This window comes from Trichosurus vulpecula, chromosome 2 (assembly GCF_011100635.1).
Source record: "Trichosurus vulpecula isolate mTriVul1 chromosome 2, mTriVul1.pri, whole genome shotgun sequence".
NCBI classification, from domain to species: domain Eukaryota; kingdom Metazoa; phylum Chordata; class Mammalia; order Diprotodontia; family Phalangeridae; genus Trichosurus; species Trichosurus vulpecula.
The window spans coordinates 40,128,103-40,146,164 of record NC_050574.1 but is presented as its reverse complement, the minus strand read 5'-3'; the positions used below and the strand labels follow the sequence as shown (position 1 = coordinate 40,146,164).

Here is an 18,062-nt window from a genome sequence, read left to right as displayed (position 1 = left end):
TTGGTGTGCCCCCACAGAGGATGATGTCCCAGGGTCTCTGTTTTCCACCACTGGGCAATGTCCATAACTCTCCTTAAATGATGGTGCCTTAGATGTCCATTGGTCCATGTTCCATTTGCAGTGATTTCCTGTGATGCAACATTTCCTGGTCATGAGCTGGCTGGGTGTTTCTCTTGACTAGAGGTCTTCCAGCAGAGACTGGACAGCCAGTCTCAATGCCATTGAGGGATTATTGGTTGACTGTAGGTGAGACTGGATGGGTTCTGAGGTGCTGTCTAATTCTTAGGTTCTATGCTCTGTGATTATTATTGGAATGGGTGAAGGGTGTCTTGAAGGAAATGATGACTTACTTCTTCCTTGGGACAGAGGGAGTCTGGTTGCTCCAATTCTTCCCCCATCCATCAATTCTGATACTTTACAATATCCCCCTTTCCCCTCATTCCAAGAACCACAAGACACTGAACTCTGGGGCCACCATTGATTTTATTGCTGGGAGTGGAAGGGACAGGGGAGAATTCCCAAAAGGAGCAGGAGGCCCCACTGTGCAGAGCTCCAGGTAGTGGTTGGATCTCGAAATACAGGTGGTGGTCTCCTATTGTCTAGAATTCCTGGCAAGACACCTGGTTGGTGGAGTTCATTACCAAACTCCCATTGGCTGGAATTCTACACAGTAGTTGGAGCTCTGGGGATAAGAAAGGGAGGGATGGGGCTCCAGGTGGTATGTGCATGTAGGGGGCCAGTAAGGTGGAGGCCCTTATTTCTGAGCAGGGATCATATCATCAATGGACTGGCCCTTCTCCAGTTTCTTCTCCATCTCCACCATGAGCTTCACGCCATCCACTACCAACTGCACCTGCTCCACCTCTGAGGAACCCAGTCGGTCTGCGTTGGACACATCAAACACAGAGCCCACAGCCGCTGTGTCCACACCACCTGCAGGGGAGGTAGGAGGGAGAAGATGCAGCAATGGCTCAAAGCAAGAACCTGCTGTGTTTGAGTGAAGGGACAGGGACCAGGGACACAGAGTCAGATACCCAGCACCCGTGGAACTACACGTCATCTACCTAGATATCAGATATCACAATATCATTGTCATCTAACATTTATAGAGCACCTACTATGCGCCAGGAACTGTGCTAAGCACTTTACAAATACTATTTGTAATACAAATTTGTGATACAAATACTCATTTGACCCTTACAACAACTCTAGGAAAGAAGTGCTATTACAATCCTGTTTTACAGTTGAGGAAACTGAGGCAAACTGAAGTTAGGTGACTTCCTCAAGATCACACAACTACTAAATATGAGGCTGGATTTGAATCCAGGTCATCCTGATTCCATTCCCAAGCTTTCTATCCCCTATACCACCCAGATGCCCTAATATATAATATCCATGAAGATACACAATGCCTATGGAGGAATCCAATGACCATGGAGGTACCCACTGCCCATGGAAATATCCAACACTCATGAAGACAGCCAACATTCATGGAGTTGTAGGGGACACCCAATATCCATGGTAAGAGCCAACACCCATGGGGCTCTATAGCACCCATGAAGATATCCAATGACCATCCAATTTTATTGGGTTGGCCAATATCCATAGGCACCCAGTGTCAATCCGTGGAGATACTGAATGCCCAGTCCAGTCCCCATGGAGACACTTAATAACTGGCCAGGACAATGCCTAGTATGAGGGGTGGGCCATGCCGCATTCATCCAGGGCAGCTGAACGAGCGAGTACCCACCTGTGCCCCTCTTCTGCAGACGCAGGCGGGTGAGGATCTCTTCAAATTTGGGGTGCTTGCTAAGGTGTGCCAGTTTAACGTGCACACCCCCACGCAGGCCAGTACCGAGGTTGGAAGGGCAGGTGAGGACGTAACCAAGATGTTCATTCCACATGAAAGGGTGGCCAGCCTTCTTGAAGATCTCTTCAATCTGGGGAGGGGGGAGGAGAAAGGATGGGTCACTGTGACAGAGGAAGTAGTCATCATAAGGGGATAGAGATGGTACCTGTGATTTCCTCAGTATAAGAAACATATACAAAGTCTGTGTGCGAGGCTAGATTTGAACCCAGTTCTTCCTGGCTCCAAGGCCAACTTTCTACCTACATCCTGGCTGCCTCCTATTAATTGCAAAACCTCCTATATATTTAGCACTTCTCCAAGTATCTCTGTGGAGTTGCTGATGTGAGGATGATAATTCTTGCTTCATAAAGGAGTAAATGGAGATATCATGGAAGGCAGTGGGATCTAGGGGACAGAGAGCCAACCTTAGGGTCAGAAAGACCCAGGTTGAAGACTTGTCTCTGCCAGCCACTGTGACTCTGGGCAAGTCAGGAAGGTCTCAAAGATGAAATTTCAGACAAGCTGTCCTGAGAGAGGGAGTTCTGATGAAAGAAATCAGGTCAGGGGTGAAAGTTCAGAGTCAGAATTCAAGGGCTGCTGCCCCAAGAGATCAAGTCAGAGAGAACTCTCTCTGGTTCTCTGTTTCCTCATCTGTAGAATGAGAGATTTGGACAAGAGGGCCTCTGATGTCCCTCCCTGCTCTGAATCTGTGACCCTCTGCCCATTTCCATGCTGACCTGTGTCCTTCGGGGGTGTGCAAAGGAGGTACCAGGAATAATGAATTAGGCTGGGAGGATGCCAGACGGCTCCCTGCTTCTCTTCTGAGGCCTCACACCTGGGGAGGGCCTCCTGGCCCTGCCAAGTGATGCCCTCACTGTGTCCTTTGGTGTGGGTCTCCCTTGTAACCCTACCCCCATCTCCCCTGCAAGCTGGAATCCCAAGCTCTTCTCTATGGGGCTCCACTGGGCTCCATTCTCTCCACCCTGTGCTTGATTAGAGGGCACTCTCAAGTATCTCCCCAGACACCCATTGTCTTCTATTGATTTTCTATCAATTTTCTATGTATTATATCAACAGGGCAATCAGCATTTATTAAGCATTTACCATGTGCCAGGCACTGTGTTAAATGCTATAGATCCAAAGAAAGGCAAAATTAGCCTCTGTTCTCAAGAAGCAGGCAGTCTAGTGGGAAAGAGAAGTGTAGCTGTATATATACATATGTGTATATATGCACACGGGATATGACGTACAAACATATGGATCATGTAGACACAGTATGTAGTATATGTGTGTATTATGTATACACACATATGTATCATGTAGATATGGTATATACTGAACATATATTATGTATATATACATACCAGTAGTGTGTGTGTACTTAGTACACATACATTCCATATATACATAACATGCATGATATATGTACATACTATCATATGTGTACACACGTGTGTACAAATATATTATATATGTACGTGTCATCTCCCCAAATAAAATATAAGCTTCTTGAGGACAAGGATTGTCTCTTGTCTTTGTATCTCCAGTGCCTAGCACAGTGCCTGGCACATAGGGAGCGCTTAATAAATGTTTGTTGATTGATTGCCCTAGGCACCAAAATCACCAGGGACAGTTCTGTCTGAGATTAAACACCCATTTCTATGGTGTTTTAATGTTTGCAAAGCACTTTCTCCAAAATATCCCTTTGAGGTAGGCAGTGAAAGTATAATTATCTCCATTTAGCAAAGGGGTAAACTGAGGCAACTGACACACAGTCACCCAGGAGGTGGGATGATAGGATTTTGGATCTGATAGGGACCTTAGGGACCATCTAGTCTAGGGGTTCTTAACTTTTCTCATGGCATGGAACTCTTCTCAAAATCATATTTTTAAAACATAAAATACAAAAGAAAGCCAAGGTTAGTGACGCAATTTTTTTCCCACCCTAGTTCATAGACCCACTGCAATCTATCCACAAATCCCTTGTGGTTGATCCAGAACTCCTCATCTAAGCCAGGCCGCTCATTTTACAAACGAGGCAACAGACCTAAAGGACAATCTTAGTATCACAGACTCGGCCCTGGAAGGGTCGTTCGAGACCAGCTGGCCCAAACCTTTCCTGCTACAGATGAAGAAGCTGAGGCTCAGAGGGACAGGTTCCCCAGGTAACACGGACCAGAGAATCTGAACCCAGGTTTCCTGACTCCTAGTCCTGGGCTATTTCCATTCCATTGCCACAAGGAGGGTGGCATCAGGGGCCAGAGATCAGGGGTCACAGCCCACCTTCTGCAGTCCCACGCAGAAGCGACGGAAGACCTCCTTCATGTTGCCCCCCTTCTCCATGGAGATGACCCTCAGATGGTCCTCCTCATTCACCCACACCAAGAAGCTCTTGTTGTCATTGTGCCTGAGGGAAGAAAGAAAGTAGATCAGAAGATCATTGGGCTCCCCAAATGCCCTGGCCTCTCCTCCTCCCTAAACGGCCTACCCAGCTTGGGGAGGTACTGTGGACTTGGAGGAGGAGTCAGCAGGGAGAAGGGGTAGAGGAAAGAGGTCTGTAAACAGTAGGGGCAGAATTGTTGCTGGGCAGAATTATAGCATGCTCAGGTCATAGAATGGCGGACTCCTCAGAGTTTTCCCATTACCCCTCCCTCACCTCCTCTGAGGCCTGAAGAGCCCTAAACTTCTAGATTCTCAGAAGACTGGAATCTCAGCACTTTAGGAGGAGGTAGATCTCATGCCCCAGATTCTCAGAATCACGAGGATCCTAGATTTGATCATCTCCAAATTTTAGAATTTTATGTTTTTAGCCTTACAGCTGGAAGGAGCCACGGAAGTCATACTGTCCAAGTGCCTCATTTTTCGAATGAGGAAACCTGGACCCAGAGAAGGGAGGCATTTGCTTGAGAAAACATGGTTCATGCATGGCAGAGCCAGAATTTGAGGCCAAGGACTCTGATCCCAAATCAAAAACCCCTCCCAGTGTCACCATACCGGAATTTGAATTTTCTGAAACTAATCTTAGGATTGCAGAATTCTAGAATCCCATGAATGCCAGGCTCTTAGATCTTATAGAAACTGGCCAGCCCCACTCCCCCCTCATTTATGTAACCCCACTCTCACCCAAGGTGGGTGTTCTGAGGATGAGTGTACTTAAAGAGACGTGACTCCTCATTGGCTGAGAGAACCCTGAGCCAGGACAATTTGTAAGTGGAGGAGGGATGTGCATCAATTTGTTGGAGCCATTCTAGGAGAGAGGACCTTAAGCGACATCTCTCAAGAGAGAGGAAAGGAAGGGCCCTGGGGCCACAGCCACGTGGAGGAGCTGAGACTGGTAGGAGTGGGCTGCCGCTTGGCGAGGTTGTTGTCTTGCTTGTTTTGAGCTGAGGTCTGATCTCACACCCACCTGAAGAGCTCAATTATTCTTGTGTTTTCTTGGGTGCTTTCTAATCTATCTACCTCCTATTTCTGTTCACTGTTCTTTTTGATAGAGGATTACTAGCTATTCATGATGGTCTTTTGTGGGGCTGTCACAAGTATGTTCCTCCTTGAGAGGGATCAGGGAAATGGCTTTCATCCTGAACCCAGACCCAGACCTGAGACCAGAGATATAGGAAGTGTAGCAGATAGATGCTACTCTAGGGTAAGACTAGAGGAGATATCTCCCAGCCTCAGTGGTCCTGTTCTTCCTGTCCCCAGCAGCCGTCAGCACAGCACCAGCAAAAGTGGCTCTCTGTCTATGCCCTCCATGAACCGTATCTCTGCAGGTAGAAAATCCTTTGTATCTATCACATCTTGTGTATAGATGAGGAAACTGGCTCAGAGAGGGAGGGGAAGGGACCTTCTTCAGGTCATGTAGGATGGTGGATGCAGAGCCCAGGGCCCATTCTGCCAGTGCGAAGCTCAGTGGGAGGGGGCTCCTCACCAGATGCCACGGGCATCGGGCCAGTCCCGAGCCATGCCAGAGGCCAGGAGCAGGGGGGAGACGGGCTTGTCGAAGAGGAAGTGGTCATCGATCAGCTGCTGCTGTTCCTGCTCCGTCATGCTCTTCAGAGGGTAGTATTTGCCCTTAAACTCCCCAGTCAGACTGTTGAGGGCTGTGGGGTGGGGGTAGTCGGGAAGGGAGAGGAGGGGGAAGAGAAGACAGCATAGTCAGCACCCAGACCTCCTGGAGGGTGGCTGTGGGTGGAATCCAAGCATTGGAGGTGTCTGTAGAGGGGAGGTTTTAGGGGGCTAAAGACAAGCAACAGGGTCTGGGGGCATGGAGAAAAGCTTCTTCACCAAGGACAGACAGACAAGGTCTTTCCTGGTCTGGGAATCCTCACCATTGACACTCAGGGTTTCCACAGCTCGACGCTCGCCCCGGGAGCAGTGGGGGGGCAGGGAGTAACCCTTGATGCTTCGGCCTGTCCGGACACGGCTGCTCAGCACGTAGTTGGGGTCTAGGTCATCACCACCCTGAGGGACAGCGTGGCAACGGAGGCTGGTTTAGGGAGGGATTGATGCCTCTCCTCACAATGCCCCTCAGAAGGCACCTCTGGACAGGGGGTATCCCAGCTCAACCTTGCTTGCCCTTCAGCCTCTGGCAAGATTCCCCTAACTCTGACTCCCCCTTCCCCACCCTTTCATAGGCCCTTATCTCTCCCCTTCAGTGCCCACCTCCCTCCATCAATCCCCATCCTGCTCAGTCTCCCCCAATTTCCCTCCATCTCCCCATCTCCCCCCATCGGTGCTGGTCTCCTCCATTCTCCCCACTGCCTTCGACCCTCCATCCCTCCACCTCCTACCCTTTCCTTCCCTCCCCACCCCACCCCCAAATGTTTTCCCAGTGCTTCCACCTTAAGGTTCTCATGGTTGAGGTCGGTCTTATGCTTGTCTGTGGGCTTGTAGCCCCCGTGCCGATCCTGAATGATGGGGTCAAACAGGTCCTTGAAGACGACATAGGACTCCTCGTCACCAGCCACACAACCCACAGTCATGATGAAGGGATGGCCTGTGTAGGGGGAGAGTCAGAAGTTATAGAATCACAGAAGCTTAAAAGAAATAAAGAAGGTCAGCTCTGGGAGGGCCCTTAGAACATGGAATGTCAGAGCTGGGAGGGCCCTTAGGACAGGGAATGTCTGGGCTGGGAGGGCCCTTAGGACAGGGAATGTCAGAGCTGGGAGGGCCCTTAGAAAAAGGAATGTCAGGGCTGGGAGGGCCCTTAGAACCCAGAATGTCAGAGGTGGGAGGGCCCTTAGAACATGATATGTCAGAGTTGGGAGGGACCTTAGAATAGGGAAGGTCAGAGCCGACAGGGGCCTTAGAACAGGGAATGTCAGAGCTGGGAGGGGCCTTAGAACAGGAAATGTCAGAGCTGGGAAGGGGCCTTAGAACAGGGAATGTCAGAGGTGGAAGGGACCTTAAGACAGAATGTTAGCAGCAGAAAGGACTTTGGAACAGAGAATGTCAGAGCTGGGAAAAACTATATGGAGTATCAAAGCTGAAAGAGAACTTGGAAATTGCCTGGTTCAGTATCTCACAAACAGGACATTCTGGGGCTTTAAATCCATTGATGGAAACCATGGTTAGATGACAGAAACAAACAGGGATAAACGTAAAGTCTGACACATGGCCTCAAAAAATCAATTTTACAAGTACAAGATGAGGCACACATGGTTAGGCAATGGTTTGAACCTGAGCTGGGGGTTTAGGAGGAAGCAGGACCCTCACTGTGTATGATCAAGTATGATACAGAGACTATTGTGAGATCTTGGGCTGTGTTAAGAGACATGTGCCTTCCGAGGATAAGGCTGGCAGATCATTGTGGACTCAGCTGGAGTCTTGTGCTTGGTCCTAGGAGCCACAGCTTCAGCAGGAGATTGCTAATTCAGTGGCTGTCTGGGGAAAGCCTAATCCTAACCCCAACCAGGAGGGTGCAGGAGATCCTACCGTATGGGGATCTGTTGAAAGAACTGGGAATGTTTAATCTGGAGAAGACGTCGGGGCAGGGGGTGGGTGGGGGACAACATGATGGCTGTCTGTAAAGATATGAAACGTTGGGATGTGAGAAAGGGCTTTTATCCATCCTGTTTGGCCCCACAGGGTGAAATTAGACGTATCAGGCAGAAGTTTCTAAGTGACAAATTTAGTCTCAAGGAAAGGCTACACTTCTTGATAATGAGAGGTAGCGATTTCCCCTCATCCCGGGTCTTAGCATGGCAATCAAGGTCAGATGGACCCCTGTGGGCAGTGGGATCACAGAATCCTAGATTTTGGGGCAGCTAGGTGGCACAGTGAGTAGAACACCAGCCCTGGAGTCAGGAGGATCTGAGTTCAAATCCGGCCTCAGACACTTGACACATTTACTGGCTGTGTGACCTTGGGCAAGTCACTTAACCCCAATTGCCCTGCCTTCCCCCCTCCAAAAAAAATCCTAGATTGAGCCTGGAAGAAATAGAGCTCGGAAGAAATCTAATAAAGGTAGTTAGCAGATAGAACACTGGGCCTGGAGTCAGCAAGACCTGAATTCAAATCCAGCCTCAGACACTTACTAGCTGTGTGACCCTGGGCAAGTCACTTAGCCTATTGGTTTCAGTTTCCTTATCTGTAAAGTGTCTATAACAATAGAGCCCATTTTCTAGGGAGGTTGTGAGGATAAAATGAAATAGTATTTGTAAAGCACTTTGAAAACCTTAAAGTGTTATAATTTTTATTGTCACATCTTTATTTTAAATGAAGATACTGAGACTCAGTTGGGGGGGGGCGGGGCTTGCCCGTGGTCATGCAGGTATTAAGTAGCAGAGACTGTTTCTGAACCCAGGTCTGGCAGTCTCCAATCCAACACCAGACCACCATGATGACTCATAGGATGGGGGGAGGGGTCCTTGTTCATATGTGGGTTGGACTGTGTGTCTGTGAAGGTCCTTCCAATGTGGAAATCCTGGGATTCTGTGAAATGCTGATCTGGGAGCCCAAGGGGATGGGGGCAGGGTGGGGTGGTGGCAAGGAGAGTGGGCTGAGAAATGCAGGCTGTGGCAAGAAAGAGCTCACCAAGACATTGCAAACAAAATGGAAGCATAATTTTCACACCAAAGAAACTGTGCTGTGCAATTCGTTTGTCTGATGCCTCATTCCTAATGCTATATTTAACATTTGGAGAAGGCAGCTGGGTGGCACAGTGGATAGAGCACCAGCTCTAACCTGGAGAAGTTAGTCAGAAAGACCTGAGTTCAAATCTGGTCTCAGACACTTACTAGCTGTGAGACCCTGGGCAAGTCACTTAACCCCGATTCCCCCCCACAAAAAAAAATAATTTTAAGAGGAAGTAGCTAGAGCATTGGGATTTCTCCATAGCACTCAATGCTTCCACAGAACAGAGCTTAGAAAGGACAGAGTGTGAGCCACCCAGATATACAGATAGAGGGTATGGAGGCAAGGGGGAAGAGCTGGATATGGTCTTAGCCAGTCTCAAGCACAAGGATGGTAGAGGCTTTTGAGAGCATTTATTCAAACACAGAGATGTTGTAGGGGAGGAAACTAGGGGCCTGAGAGGGAAAGAGGCTTGGCCAAAGTCAGATAGCCACTCACTGATCTAGCTGAGGGCTAGAACCCTGGTCTCCTACCTTCCAGTTTAGGCTCCCTGTAGGTCTATTTGAGTTTGTTTGGGAGAGGGGGTGAGGAGGGGCAGGGCTCCCTCAGGGGTTTATAAGTGATTATGAGATTGCCTATGAGTTTTACAAAGTCATATCTATTAGTCTTCCTTCATCCCCACCTATAGAAATCCCAGACATATCTATGGCATACTTATGAGATCCTGCATCTAGAGCCATCTCCAGTTGTCCTGATCTATATCTGGCCACTAGACCCAGATGGCTCCGGAGGAGAAGGTGAGGCTGGTGACTTTGTACAGCCGTGCCTCACTTTAATCCAAGTCACTTGCATATCATGACATCACTTCCCTGATGTCACGGTCTTCTTTGAGGACAGAGGACAAACAATAATATATAGGAAACTTGGGAGTGTCTATTGGAGGATCTGAGAAAGTCTATGTGAATTATACAATGGTAATGTTAGGTTTGGAAGAAACCTTAGAGGTTATCTAGTTCAACCCCCTCACTTTACAGATGTGGAAACAGGCCCAGGGAAGTGAGATGTTTTGTCCAAGGTCATATGAGTAGTAAACCTCAGAAGTGACTCCAGAGACTCCCTTTTCCACTGTTCCATACTGGGAGGGAGGGGACTGCAGGGCCATCTGAGATGTCCTTGGTGTATCTATGGGGGTCCGAGGTTGTTCATTAGAGTCCCTAGGAGGATCTCAGAGTGTGCCCCTGAATGTGTTTATGGGGGCCTGGGTACATCTATGACAGTCTCAGGGAGATCTGCCAGGCACTCCATGGGTATCTATGCTTATCTATGAGGGTCCTGGGAAATCTGTGAGACTTCTGGGAGATTCTGAGTTTCCCTGGGATGTCTGTGAGGGTCCCAGTTATGTCCTTGTGGGTCCTGAGAGTGTTTAAGGGCATCTCTGGGTGTCCTGAATGTGTCTACAGGAGTATCAGGGGTGTCTCTGAAAGTGCAGGAGCTATCCATGGTAGTCCCAAGAGTATTGGGGAGGTGGGGATGGGAGAGGGTTAGGATGTTCAGAAAAGGTCCTAAATGTATCGAGGAGGTCCCAGATATATCTTTGGGCACTCATGGGGGTATTCTAAGTTTCTCAAGGGTATATTGGGGATCCCAGAGGCATCAGTGGAGGTCTTGGGGGTCTATTCTGGATCCTAGGGGTCCCTATAAATATCTGTGAGGTTTGGGGCTTGTCCACTGGAGTCCTGAAGGTGTCTGCAAGGAGCTCCAGGGTGCTGAAGGAAGGTGCTAGGTTTCTAAGAGTGTTTCTGAGTGTCCTGGGAGTATCAATTTAGGTCCTAGTGTTTTCTATAGGGATATCATGGGGTCTGTGATGCATTTAGCCTGTGTCTGTAGGGGTCTTGGAGATGTCTGGGGATTGTGGAATCAGAACTACGAGGGACTAGGAAGGCCATAGGGTCTAACCCTCTCATTTTATAGCTAAGGAATCTGAGGCTAAGGAGGTTAAGTGATATGCACAGGGTCATGCGGTAACTATCTGAGGCAGGATTTGAACCCAGACTTCCTGACTCCAAATCCTGTGCCTGAGCTCACAAAGGAAGGATGAATTATAGGTTAGACCCAGAGCAAGAAGGGACCCCAGTGGCCACCTAATCCAATATCTTCATTTTGCAAGTGAAGCGACTGACCCCAGGCCACACACACATAGTAAGTAAGCAAAACTGGGATTTGAACTCACATCTTCTAACTGCAAATCCAGCCTATCTTCCATTGCTCTACACTGCCTGCCCTGGGGTGTCTGTTGGAGTCATAGTGTTTCAGGTAGGCTCCAGGTATGCCTGCGCGGTCTTGGGGACATCTATGATGGTTCTGAGAGTGTTTGAAGCATTTCTGGGTACCCTGGGGTTGTTCACTGGGGTCCCTAGGGTATCTACAGGGGCCTCTGGGTGTTTGCAGTAGGTTTTGGGTGTGTCTCTGGAATCCTGGGGATGTCTGTGGCAGATCAGGGATTGTACAGGGGTACTGTGAGATGTCTATAGTCATTTATGGGTGTCCCAAGATTGTCCATTGAGATCCCAGAGGTATCTATTAGACTCTCAGAGCATCTGAGTAAGAACCTGAGTTAGGTCCCAGGCGCGTCTATGGGGTCCTGGGGATAGGTCTGTGGTGGTTTGGGGAGGTTATGGGAATGCTAGGGAGTATTCGTGACTATTTCTAGGGCCCCGGACAGTGTCCACTGGGGTCCTGGGGTGTCTATAGGAGCCTCAGAGTATCTGAGTCAGGTTCTTGGCATATCTGTGGGGATGTCTAGGAGTGGATAGGATGCTGGGAGTGTTTATGGCCATCTCTGGAGTCCTGGGGATGTCTAGGGTGGCTCTGGGAGTGTCTCTGGAGGCCATGGGGGCTTTTATGGCCCTTGCTTAGCACTGGGTCTCTTACCTGGGTTGTCCACACCGGTCTGGATGACGTCATCCAGGGTGAAGCCAGAGGGTGTCTCCTTGTCCCGAAGTTTCTTGTACAGGTCTGGAGTGAGCACCTTGGCCATGTGGTTGTTGTGCTTGCTCAGGTCTGGATACTCCTCCTCCGGCTTGAAGTTGAGCTTGTGTTTGTTGTGGGTGTTTCCGAAAGGCATGGTGGCGGCAAGGTAGGGCCTGTGGGGCAGGAGCAGGGGTCACTAGGGCCAGCTGTCAGGGCTTGGCTGGAGAAGAGGGACGCCAGGGATCAGAGAAGGGTCGTCCTGGTGGGAAGGCTGCTTTAGCTGTGGCAAAATCAAGCTAACTTGGAGCCCAAAGTATCTTAGCCTCAGTAGCACCTTAGAACCTTGGACCCCAAAGAATCCTGGGCTTGGAAGAACCTTAGAACTTTGGACTCCAAACAATTTTTGCCTTGGTAGAATCTTAGAACCTTGTGCCCCAAGGAATCTTAGACTTGGAAGAATCTTAGAACCTCAGACACCAAAGAATCTTAGATGAGGTAGAACTTTAGAACCTTGGACCCAATAGGATCTTAGACTCAGAAGAACCTTAGAACTCTGTCAACAGAATATTAGTCTCAGTAGATCCTTATAGTCTTAGAGCCACTAGAATCTTAACCTCTCAGAACCTTTGACTCTTAGAATCGTAGGATCTTTCTGAGCTGGATGGGCTTTGCATGGAAGGGAAGAGTGCCACAGCATTCTGTCCACCTAGAACCTGGGGCTCCAGACTCAGCCGAGGGGAGGAAGGAGCGAGGAGCAGACTCAGAGGGATGGGAAGGAGGTCAGGAGAATTTTAGGGGTTGAGTGGAATTGCGGAAAATCTTAGGAAAGGGGAAAACATTAGGGTTGGAGAAAGCTTGCAGACCACACCTCAGTTTTCCAAACTGTAAAATTGCAGAGTTGGACTAAATTATCTCTAAGGACCCTTCCAGTTCTAAATGCTACTGTGCTTCTAAATTAGGGAAGACTGGGGGGAGGGGGAGATGAGGGGCAGAGGAGGAGGGAATTATAGGAGTTGGGGGGGCAGTAGGACCTGCCATCCCTGGGGGGATATTTTTAGCCTATGGACTCCGCCCCCCACAGCTGTGGCCATTCTCCCTCCCCTCCCCCCACCACATTCCGGGGGCTCTGTTTGCACCGAATCAGCGGCTCTAGAGCCAGGGGGGAGGTGGGAGAGGACAACAGCAAAGGACACGAGCCCCGCCCTAGGCCAGACAAAACCAGCCAGCAGCCGTTGGCCTTAGGGTCCCCTGAGACCTGACATAAGGGGGGCATCTATCCCCTGGCTCATGTGTAGGGCACACACAGGGGCACACAAGCATGGGCACACACACAGGGACACACACACAGGGGCACATACATGGGGCGGGCACACACATGGAGGGGCACACATGAGCACACACAGGGGCACACATGGGGCACACATGGGCATATACACAAGGGCACATATGGGCACACACAGGGCCACACACAAGGAGGGGCACACACACAGGCATACCACCATGAAGAGGAACCAGCAAGACACAGAAACAAAAGCTGCCACATGAAGACATACGCTGTTATCAGGGTATCCCCCCCACCCAGAGACACCCAGAAGGTCATCATAAACAGATGTATGGGGGCACACACACACCCAGCCAGAGAGTTGGGCATAGGCAAGGTCAGAGTTAGAGCTGTAAGGGACCATCCAGGTTGGTTGTCAAGATGAGGAAACTGAGGCCCAGAATCATAGTCAGATATATGAAGAGACAATCTATCATAAGTGGACACAGAGAGACCTACAGTGGTGCGTGCACACACACAGAGTCACACAGACCCTCAATGACACACAGGTACACGGAGACAGTCACACACAATCCAGAGGGACCCAACAGCACCCATGCAGTCATATACGGTCACAGAAAGGACACAGAGCCTGCCAGCCAGACTGAACAGACCTACAAGGGGACCCAGGGTCATTCACACCTAGCCGTAGATGTAAGGTCCTAGTGGCATAGTAATCCACCCTATGCAGGAGAAGGTGGAGAGACAACTCTAGCCCCTTCTCTCTTTAATTTTCCCCAGCCTCCCCTTCTCTTCCCTCCCCTCCCCTGCCAAACACCTTGGGACCATACCTGGGCTGGGCTGGGCTGGACTCTCTCTGTGTCCCCTACAACTGATGGGTGACCCAGGGGTCTGGCAGGGTGGCCCCTGACTTATATAGGAGAGCCAGAGAGGCTGTCATTTGCGGGGGCCAGGCCAGCCCCCCTGGAGGGTGGGAGGGAAGCTGAGCTGCCCACTGGGCATTGTGCCCGGGCAAGGGAGCATGGTTGGCCCTAGGCTCCCCCCAGCTGGGCCCCGGGGTCCAGAAGCGCCTTGTGGCCTGAGCCCCACAGGATACCTTGTATGGGTGGTTGAGGGGAGCCCAGCTGGCCCCCCCCAACAACAAGTGCTGAGTTGCACTGGAAGGAACAGCTGGCTCCAGGCTGGGGACATTGGGGAAGAAGGGGAGGACACGTCCCTGGTTCCTGGCCTGGGCCCTTCCCCCTCCTTGGGCCAGGGCCCAACTCTCCAGTCCTAGACAGCTTGGGGCCCCATGTCCCTCAATCTCTTATGCCTCCCCTCTTTTCACACCCTCCTAGGACCCTTGGCCTCCCATGCCCTCAGACCCTAAACCTGACCTTTAACCCTTCACATCTTCCCTGACACCAACCCTCAGCCTTACAATTCCACCTTTAAATTTTCATCTCCACCTTTGACCAGCCTCTGAAGCTACACATTAGCCTCTGACCTCACCCTCAGCCTCTGCCCCGCTTCTCCATTTCTGGACACCTAACTCCCTCTCACCTCCCCCAACCCAAAGATCAGATATATTGGGGGCTCAGGTGGGAAAGTGAGTAGGAGGAAGGGATTTGAACTCAGGACTAGGAAGGGCTGGTGCCACCATCCTGGACCCCCTCCCTGTCTCTCCCAGTAGTAAGAGATTCCTCTTCACACCCAGGCTCTCTTGATGCTGAGAGAGACATAGTTCTCCCTCAAAGATTCCTGCCCTGAATGAGGACAGGCCATTTGGGAGTGGTGGACTGAAGCCCAGGCATCAGAGCCCCCAGCCCTGGAAGAGTATTTTTAGAGGTTCCCAGAGGCTTTCTCAGCTCTCCTCCTGTAGGGACAGGGAGGCCAGGACCTGGGGGGGGGCAGAGGGGGGAGGTTGGGTGGGTTCCAGGGGCAGGTGTGGCTGGGGGAAGGAGGGGGAGCCCAGGCACGTGGGGGTCTAATTATAACCAGCTGCTGCCTGTACCTTACAAGGACAGCAGCCTGTGCCTTTGGTTTGACTGCCCCTCCCAACAGCTGACTCTCCTCTGGGGGGCTCTGCTTGTAAGGAGCCCCCTGGCTTGCAAGCAGACACAGGGATGAACATTGGGACTCTCTTTCTCCATCCTTCCCAGAGTGCCTCTCCCACCCAGATCCACTTGTCCAGGCAACCCCCAGCCCCATCAGAGGCATAGCACCCCAGCTCTCCTCTAAGCCTGGGCCACCTGCTCTGTACCCCCTCAGTCCTCCCCCCAAAACTGCTGGACAGCCCCAGGCTCCCTGTTTGCATCACCCCTCCCTAGTCCCTTCATGATGCCTCTACTGGGAAACCCCAGGGACTGCACTATTGGGAGGGGGGTGCATGGTTGGAGGTGTGTTGCCGGTGGTATTCTGTACCAATCCCTATTTTGCTGGAGACCTCTCCCTTCCACCCTCCAGACTAGTGTCGCCTCCTCCAGGAGACAGGTGGGTTTGCTCCTCCCCTGCCCTCTGAATGGACCCTGGTTGTCCCCCTCCATGCTCCACCCCCCCCAACCCCCCATGCCCTGGCCCTTCCTCCCTTCCCTGTCCCCTGGGACTGGCCTTATAGGGTCTGCTTCTACCCTAAGAAGGAGGCACCTCATATATCATAGGGAAGGAAAGAAGGGAGCTTGGGGGGAGGGGACAAAGGAGAGATGTAAAGGCCCTTCTCTCATCGCCCCCCACCCCCTGTCAAGGACCATTCCCTGAGACTCAGCAGGGCAGCTGCCCTCAAAAGCAGCTGCTCCCTCGAGGTGTGATTCCACAGCGGCATCTGCAGGCAGTATCAGGGACCTGCTTGGGCTAGAGACCAGGGCATGTGATCCAGAGATTCGTTCAACTATGAGAAAATCCTAGAATGTCAGAACTGGCATGGGGTGGCGGTGGGGGCTTTTGTTAGAAGAGAGAATGTTGAAAATGAAAATCATCTTAGGAAATAGATTAGGGGAAGAAGACTTCCCATGCTGCCATTCATTGGCTCATCACCCCTACTCCTGATACTTCAGAGACAATTCTGCTTTTGACTCTTCTCTAAAGCTCTTCCCAAAAGGAGGACAATAAAACAGGTATTCAATGTACAAATATGAGCTGGGTACAGATCAGGCAATCTGCCCCTTCTCATGAAAGCTGTGATAAGTACAAAAGAATCATTGCATGCATTACAGAATGACCCGAACAGAATTCATTGGCTGACAAGCATTTACTCAGTGCTTCACACAGAAACACTAAAGACATAGAGAAGGGTGGAAAACAGTTCTTACTTTCAAGGAGCCTACATTCTATGTAAAAATGACGAACATATAGATATATACAGAGAAAGCAGTGAAATATTACTGTGCTGTAAGAAACGCCAAATATGATGAGTATGGAGAAGCCAGGGAAGATTTACATCAACTGATGCAAGGTGAAGTTAGAATAGCCAGAAAACTCATATATAGCATGACTACAACAGTATAAATGGAAGCAGCAGCCAGAAAACAATCAAAAATGAATGCAATAAAATTACAAAGAACAAGCTTGGCCCATAAGTAGAGATATGAAAAGATACCTTCCTCCACTTCTTTGCAGAGGTAGAAGATCCACAGGTGTGGAATATTGCATCCATTTTCAGATTTTTTCCTCCATGTATCAATCTGCTTTGATTATTTTTTTTCTCTTCTAGATCTTCTTCTTTAAAAAAAAATTCTTTGTTATATGGGGTGGTTCTCTGGAAAAAGGAGGAGGAAGGATACTGGGGAAAATTTAGGTAATGTAAAAACAAAAGATATCAATAAAATTCTTTTTTTAAAAAAAGGATATACACAGAATAGTTGGAAAACAATCTCAGAGTCTAACAAAACCAGATCTCTAACGACACTGCAAAGCAATAGTGACTAAAACCTTTGGTATGGGGGGCAGCTAGGTGGCACAGTGAGTAGAGCACTGGCTCCAGAGTCAGGAGGACCTGAGTTCAAATCTGGCCTCAGACACTTGACACACTAGCTGTGTGACCTTGGGCAAGTCACTTAACCCCAATTGCCCTGCCCAAACCCTCCCCATCCCCCCCAAAAAAACCACCTTTGGTATGGGTTAAAAAAAGAGAGAGGCCAATCAGTAGAACAGATTAGATGCCCAACATTCCAAAGGAAACACAATAGACCCCAACAACTGGAGAAAGGACTCACTATTTGGCAAAAACTATTGGGGAAACTGGCCGCAATTTGACAGAAATTCGATTTAGACCAACACCTTACACCATACACCAAGAGAAGCTCCTAGATATAAAGGGTCACATCATAAACAAATCAGAGGAGCAAGGAAGACATTACCTTTTCGATCTTAGTTAAGAAATTACTTTTCAGATCTACGAAGAGGGGAAGAGTTCAGGACTAAGCAAGGGATAGAGAGGCTCCCATAAGATAAAGTGGACAATTTTGATTATATAAAATTCTATAAGTTTTTGCACAAACGAATTGAACATACTAAAAATTAGAAGGGAAACAGGTAACTGGGGGAGGTGGGGAATCTTTGCAACAAGGTTCTCTGATAAAGACCTCATTATCAGTGGGAAAACCTTTATGAATGGAGACAATAAAGGGATGAGCAGAACTAGGAAACAATTGAAATTTATGACTAAGAGTCATTCCCAATAAATAAATGGTCAAAGGGATGAATAGGCAGTTTTCAAAGGAAGAAATCCAAGCTATCAACATCTTAATATTCTAAGTAAAAAAGAGGGAGCATTTATTAAGCACCTACTATATGCTAGGTACTGTGTTAAGTCTGAAAATACAAAGAAAGGCAAAAGAAAAATCCCTGCTTTCAAGGAGCTCCCAGACTAATGAAGGAGACAACATGCAAAGAATTATGTACAAACAAGATACA

At 49.4% G+C, this 18,062-nt stretch overlaps 1 protein-coding gene across 2 annotated transcripts; it reads right to left on the bottom strand.

The window, feature by feature from the left end:
* Positions 1–464: 464 nt before the first annotated feature.
* CKM (creatine kinase, M-type) lies at positions 465–14,314 on the bottom strand. 2 transcript variants are annotated; one of them, XM_036747198.1, is made up of 8 exons: positions 14,003–14,314; positions 11,852–12,063; positions 6,688–6,842; positions 6,175–6,307; positions 5,775–5,946; positions 4,133–4,256; positions 1,751–1,940; positions 465–933 (listed from the first exon to the last, which is right to left on the bottom strand). In XM_036747198.1, the coding sequence occupies exons 2-8, from the start codon at positions 12,042–12,044 to the stop codon at positions 755–757; spliced, it is 1,146 nt and encodes a 381-aa protein (XP_036603093.1). In that variant the 5' UTR covers positions 12,045–12,063; positions 14,003–14,314; the 3' UTR covers positions 465–754. The 2 variants fall into 2 exon arrangements, with proteins under 2 accessions (XP_036603093.1, XP_036603094.1); XM_036747199.1 differs by having other exon boundaries at positions 11,852–12,110; positions 14,003–14,052.
* Positions 14,315–18,062: the final 3,748 nt, after the last annotated feature.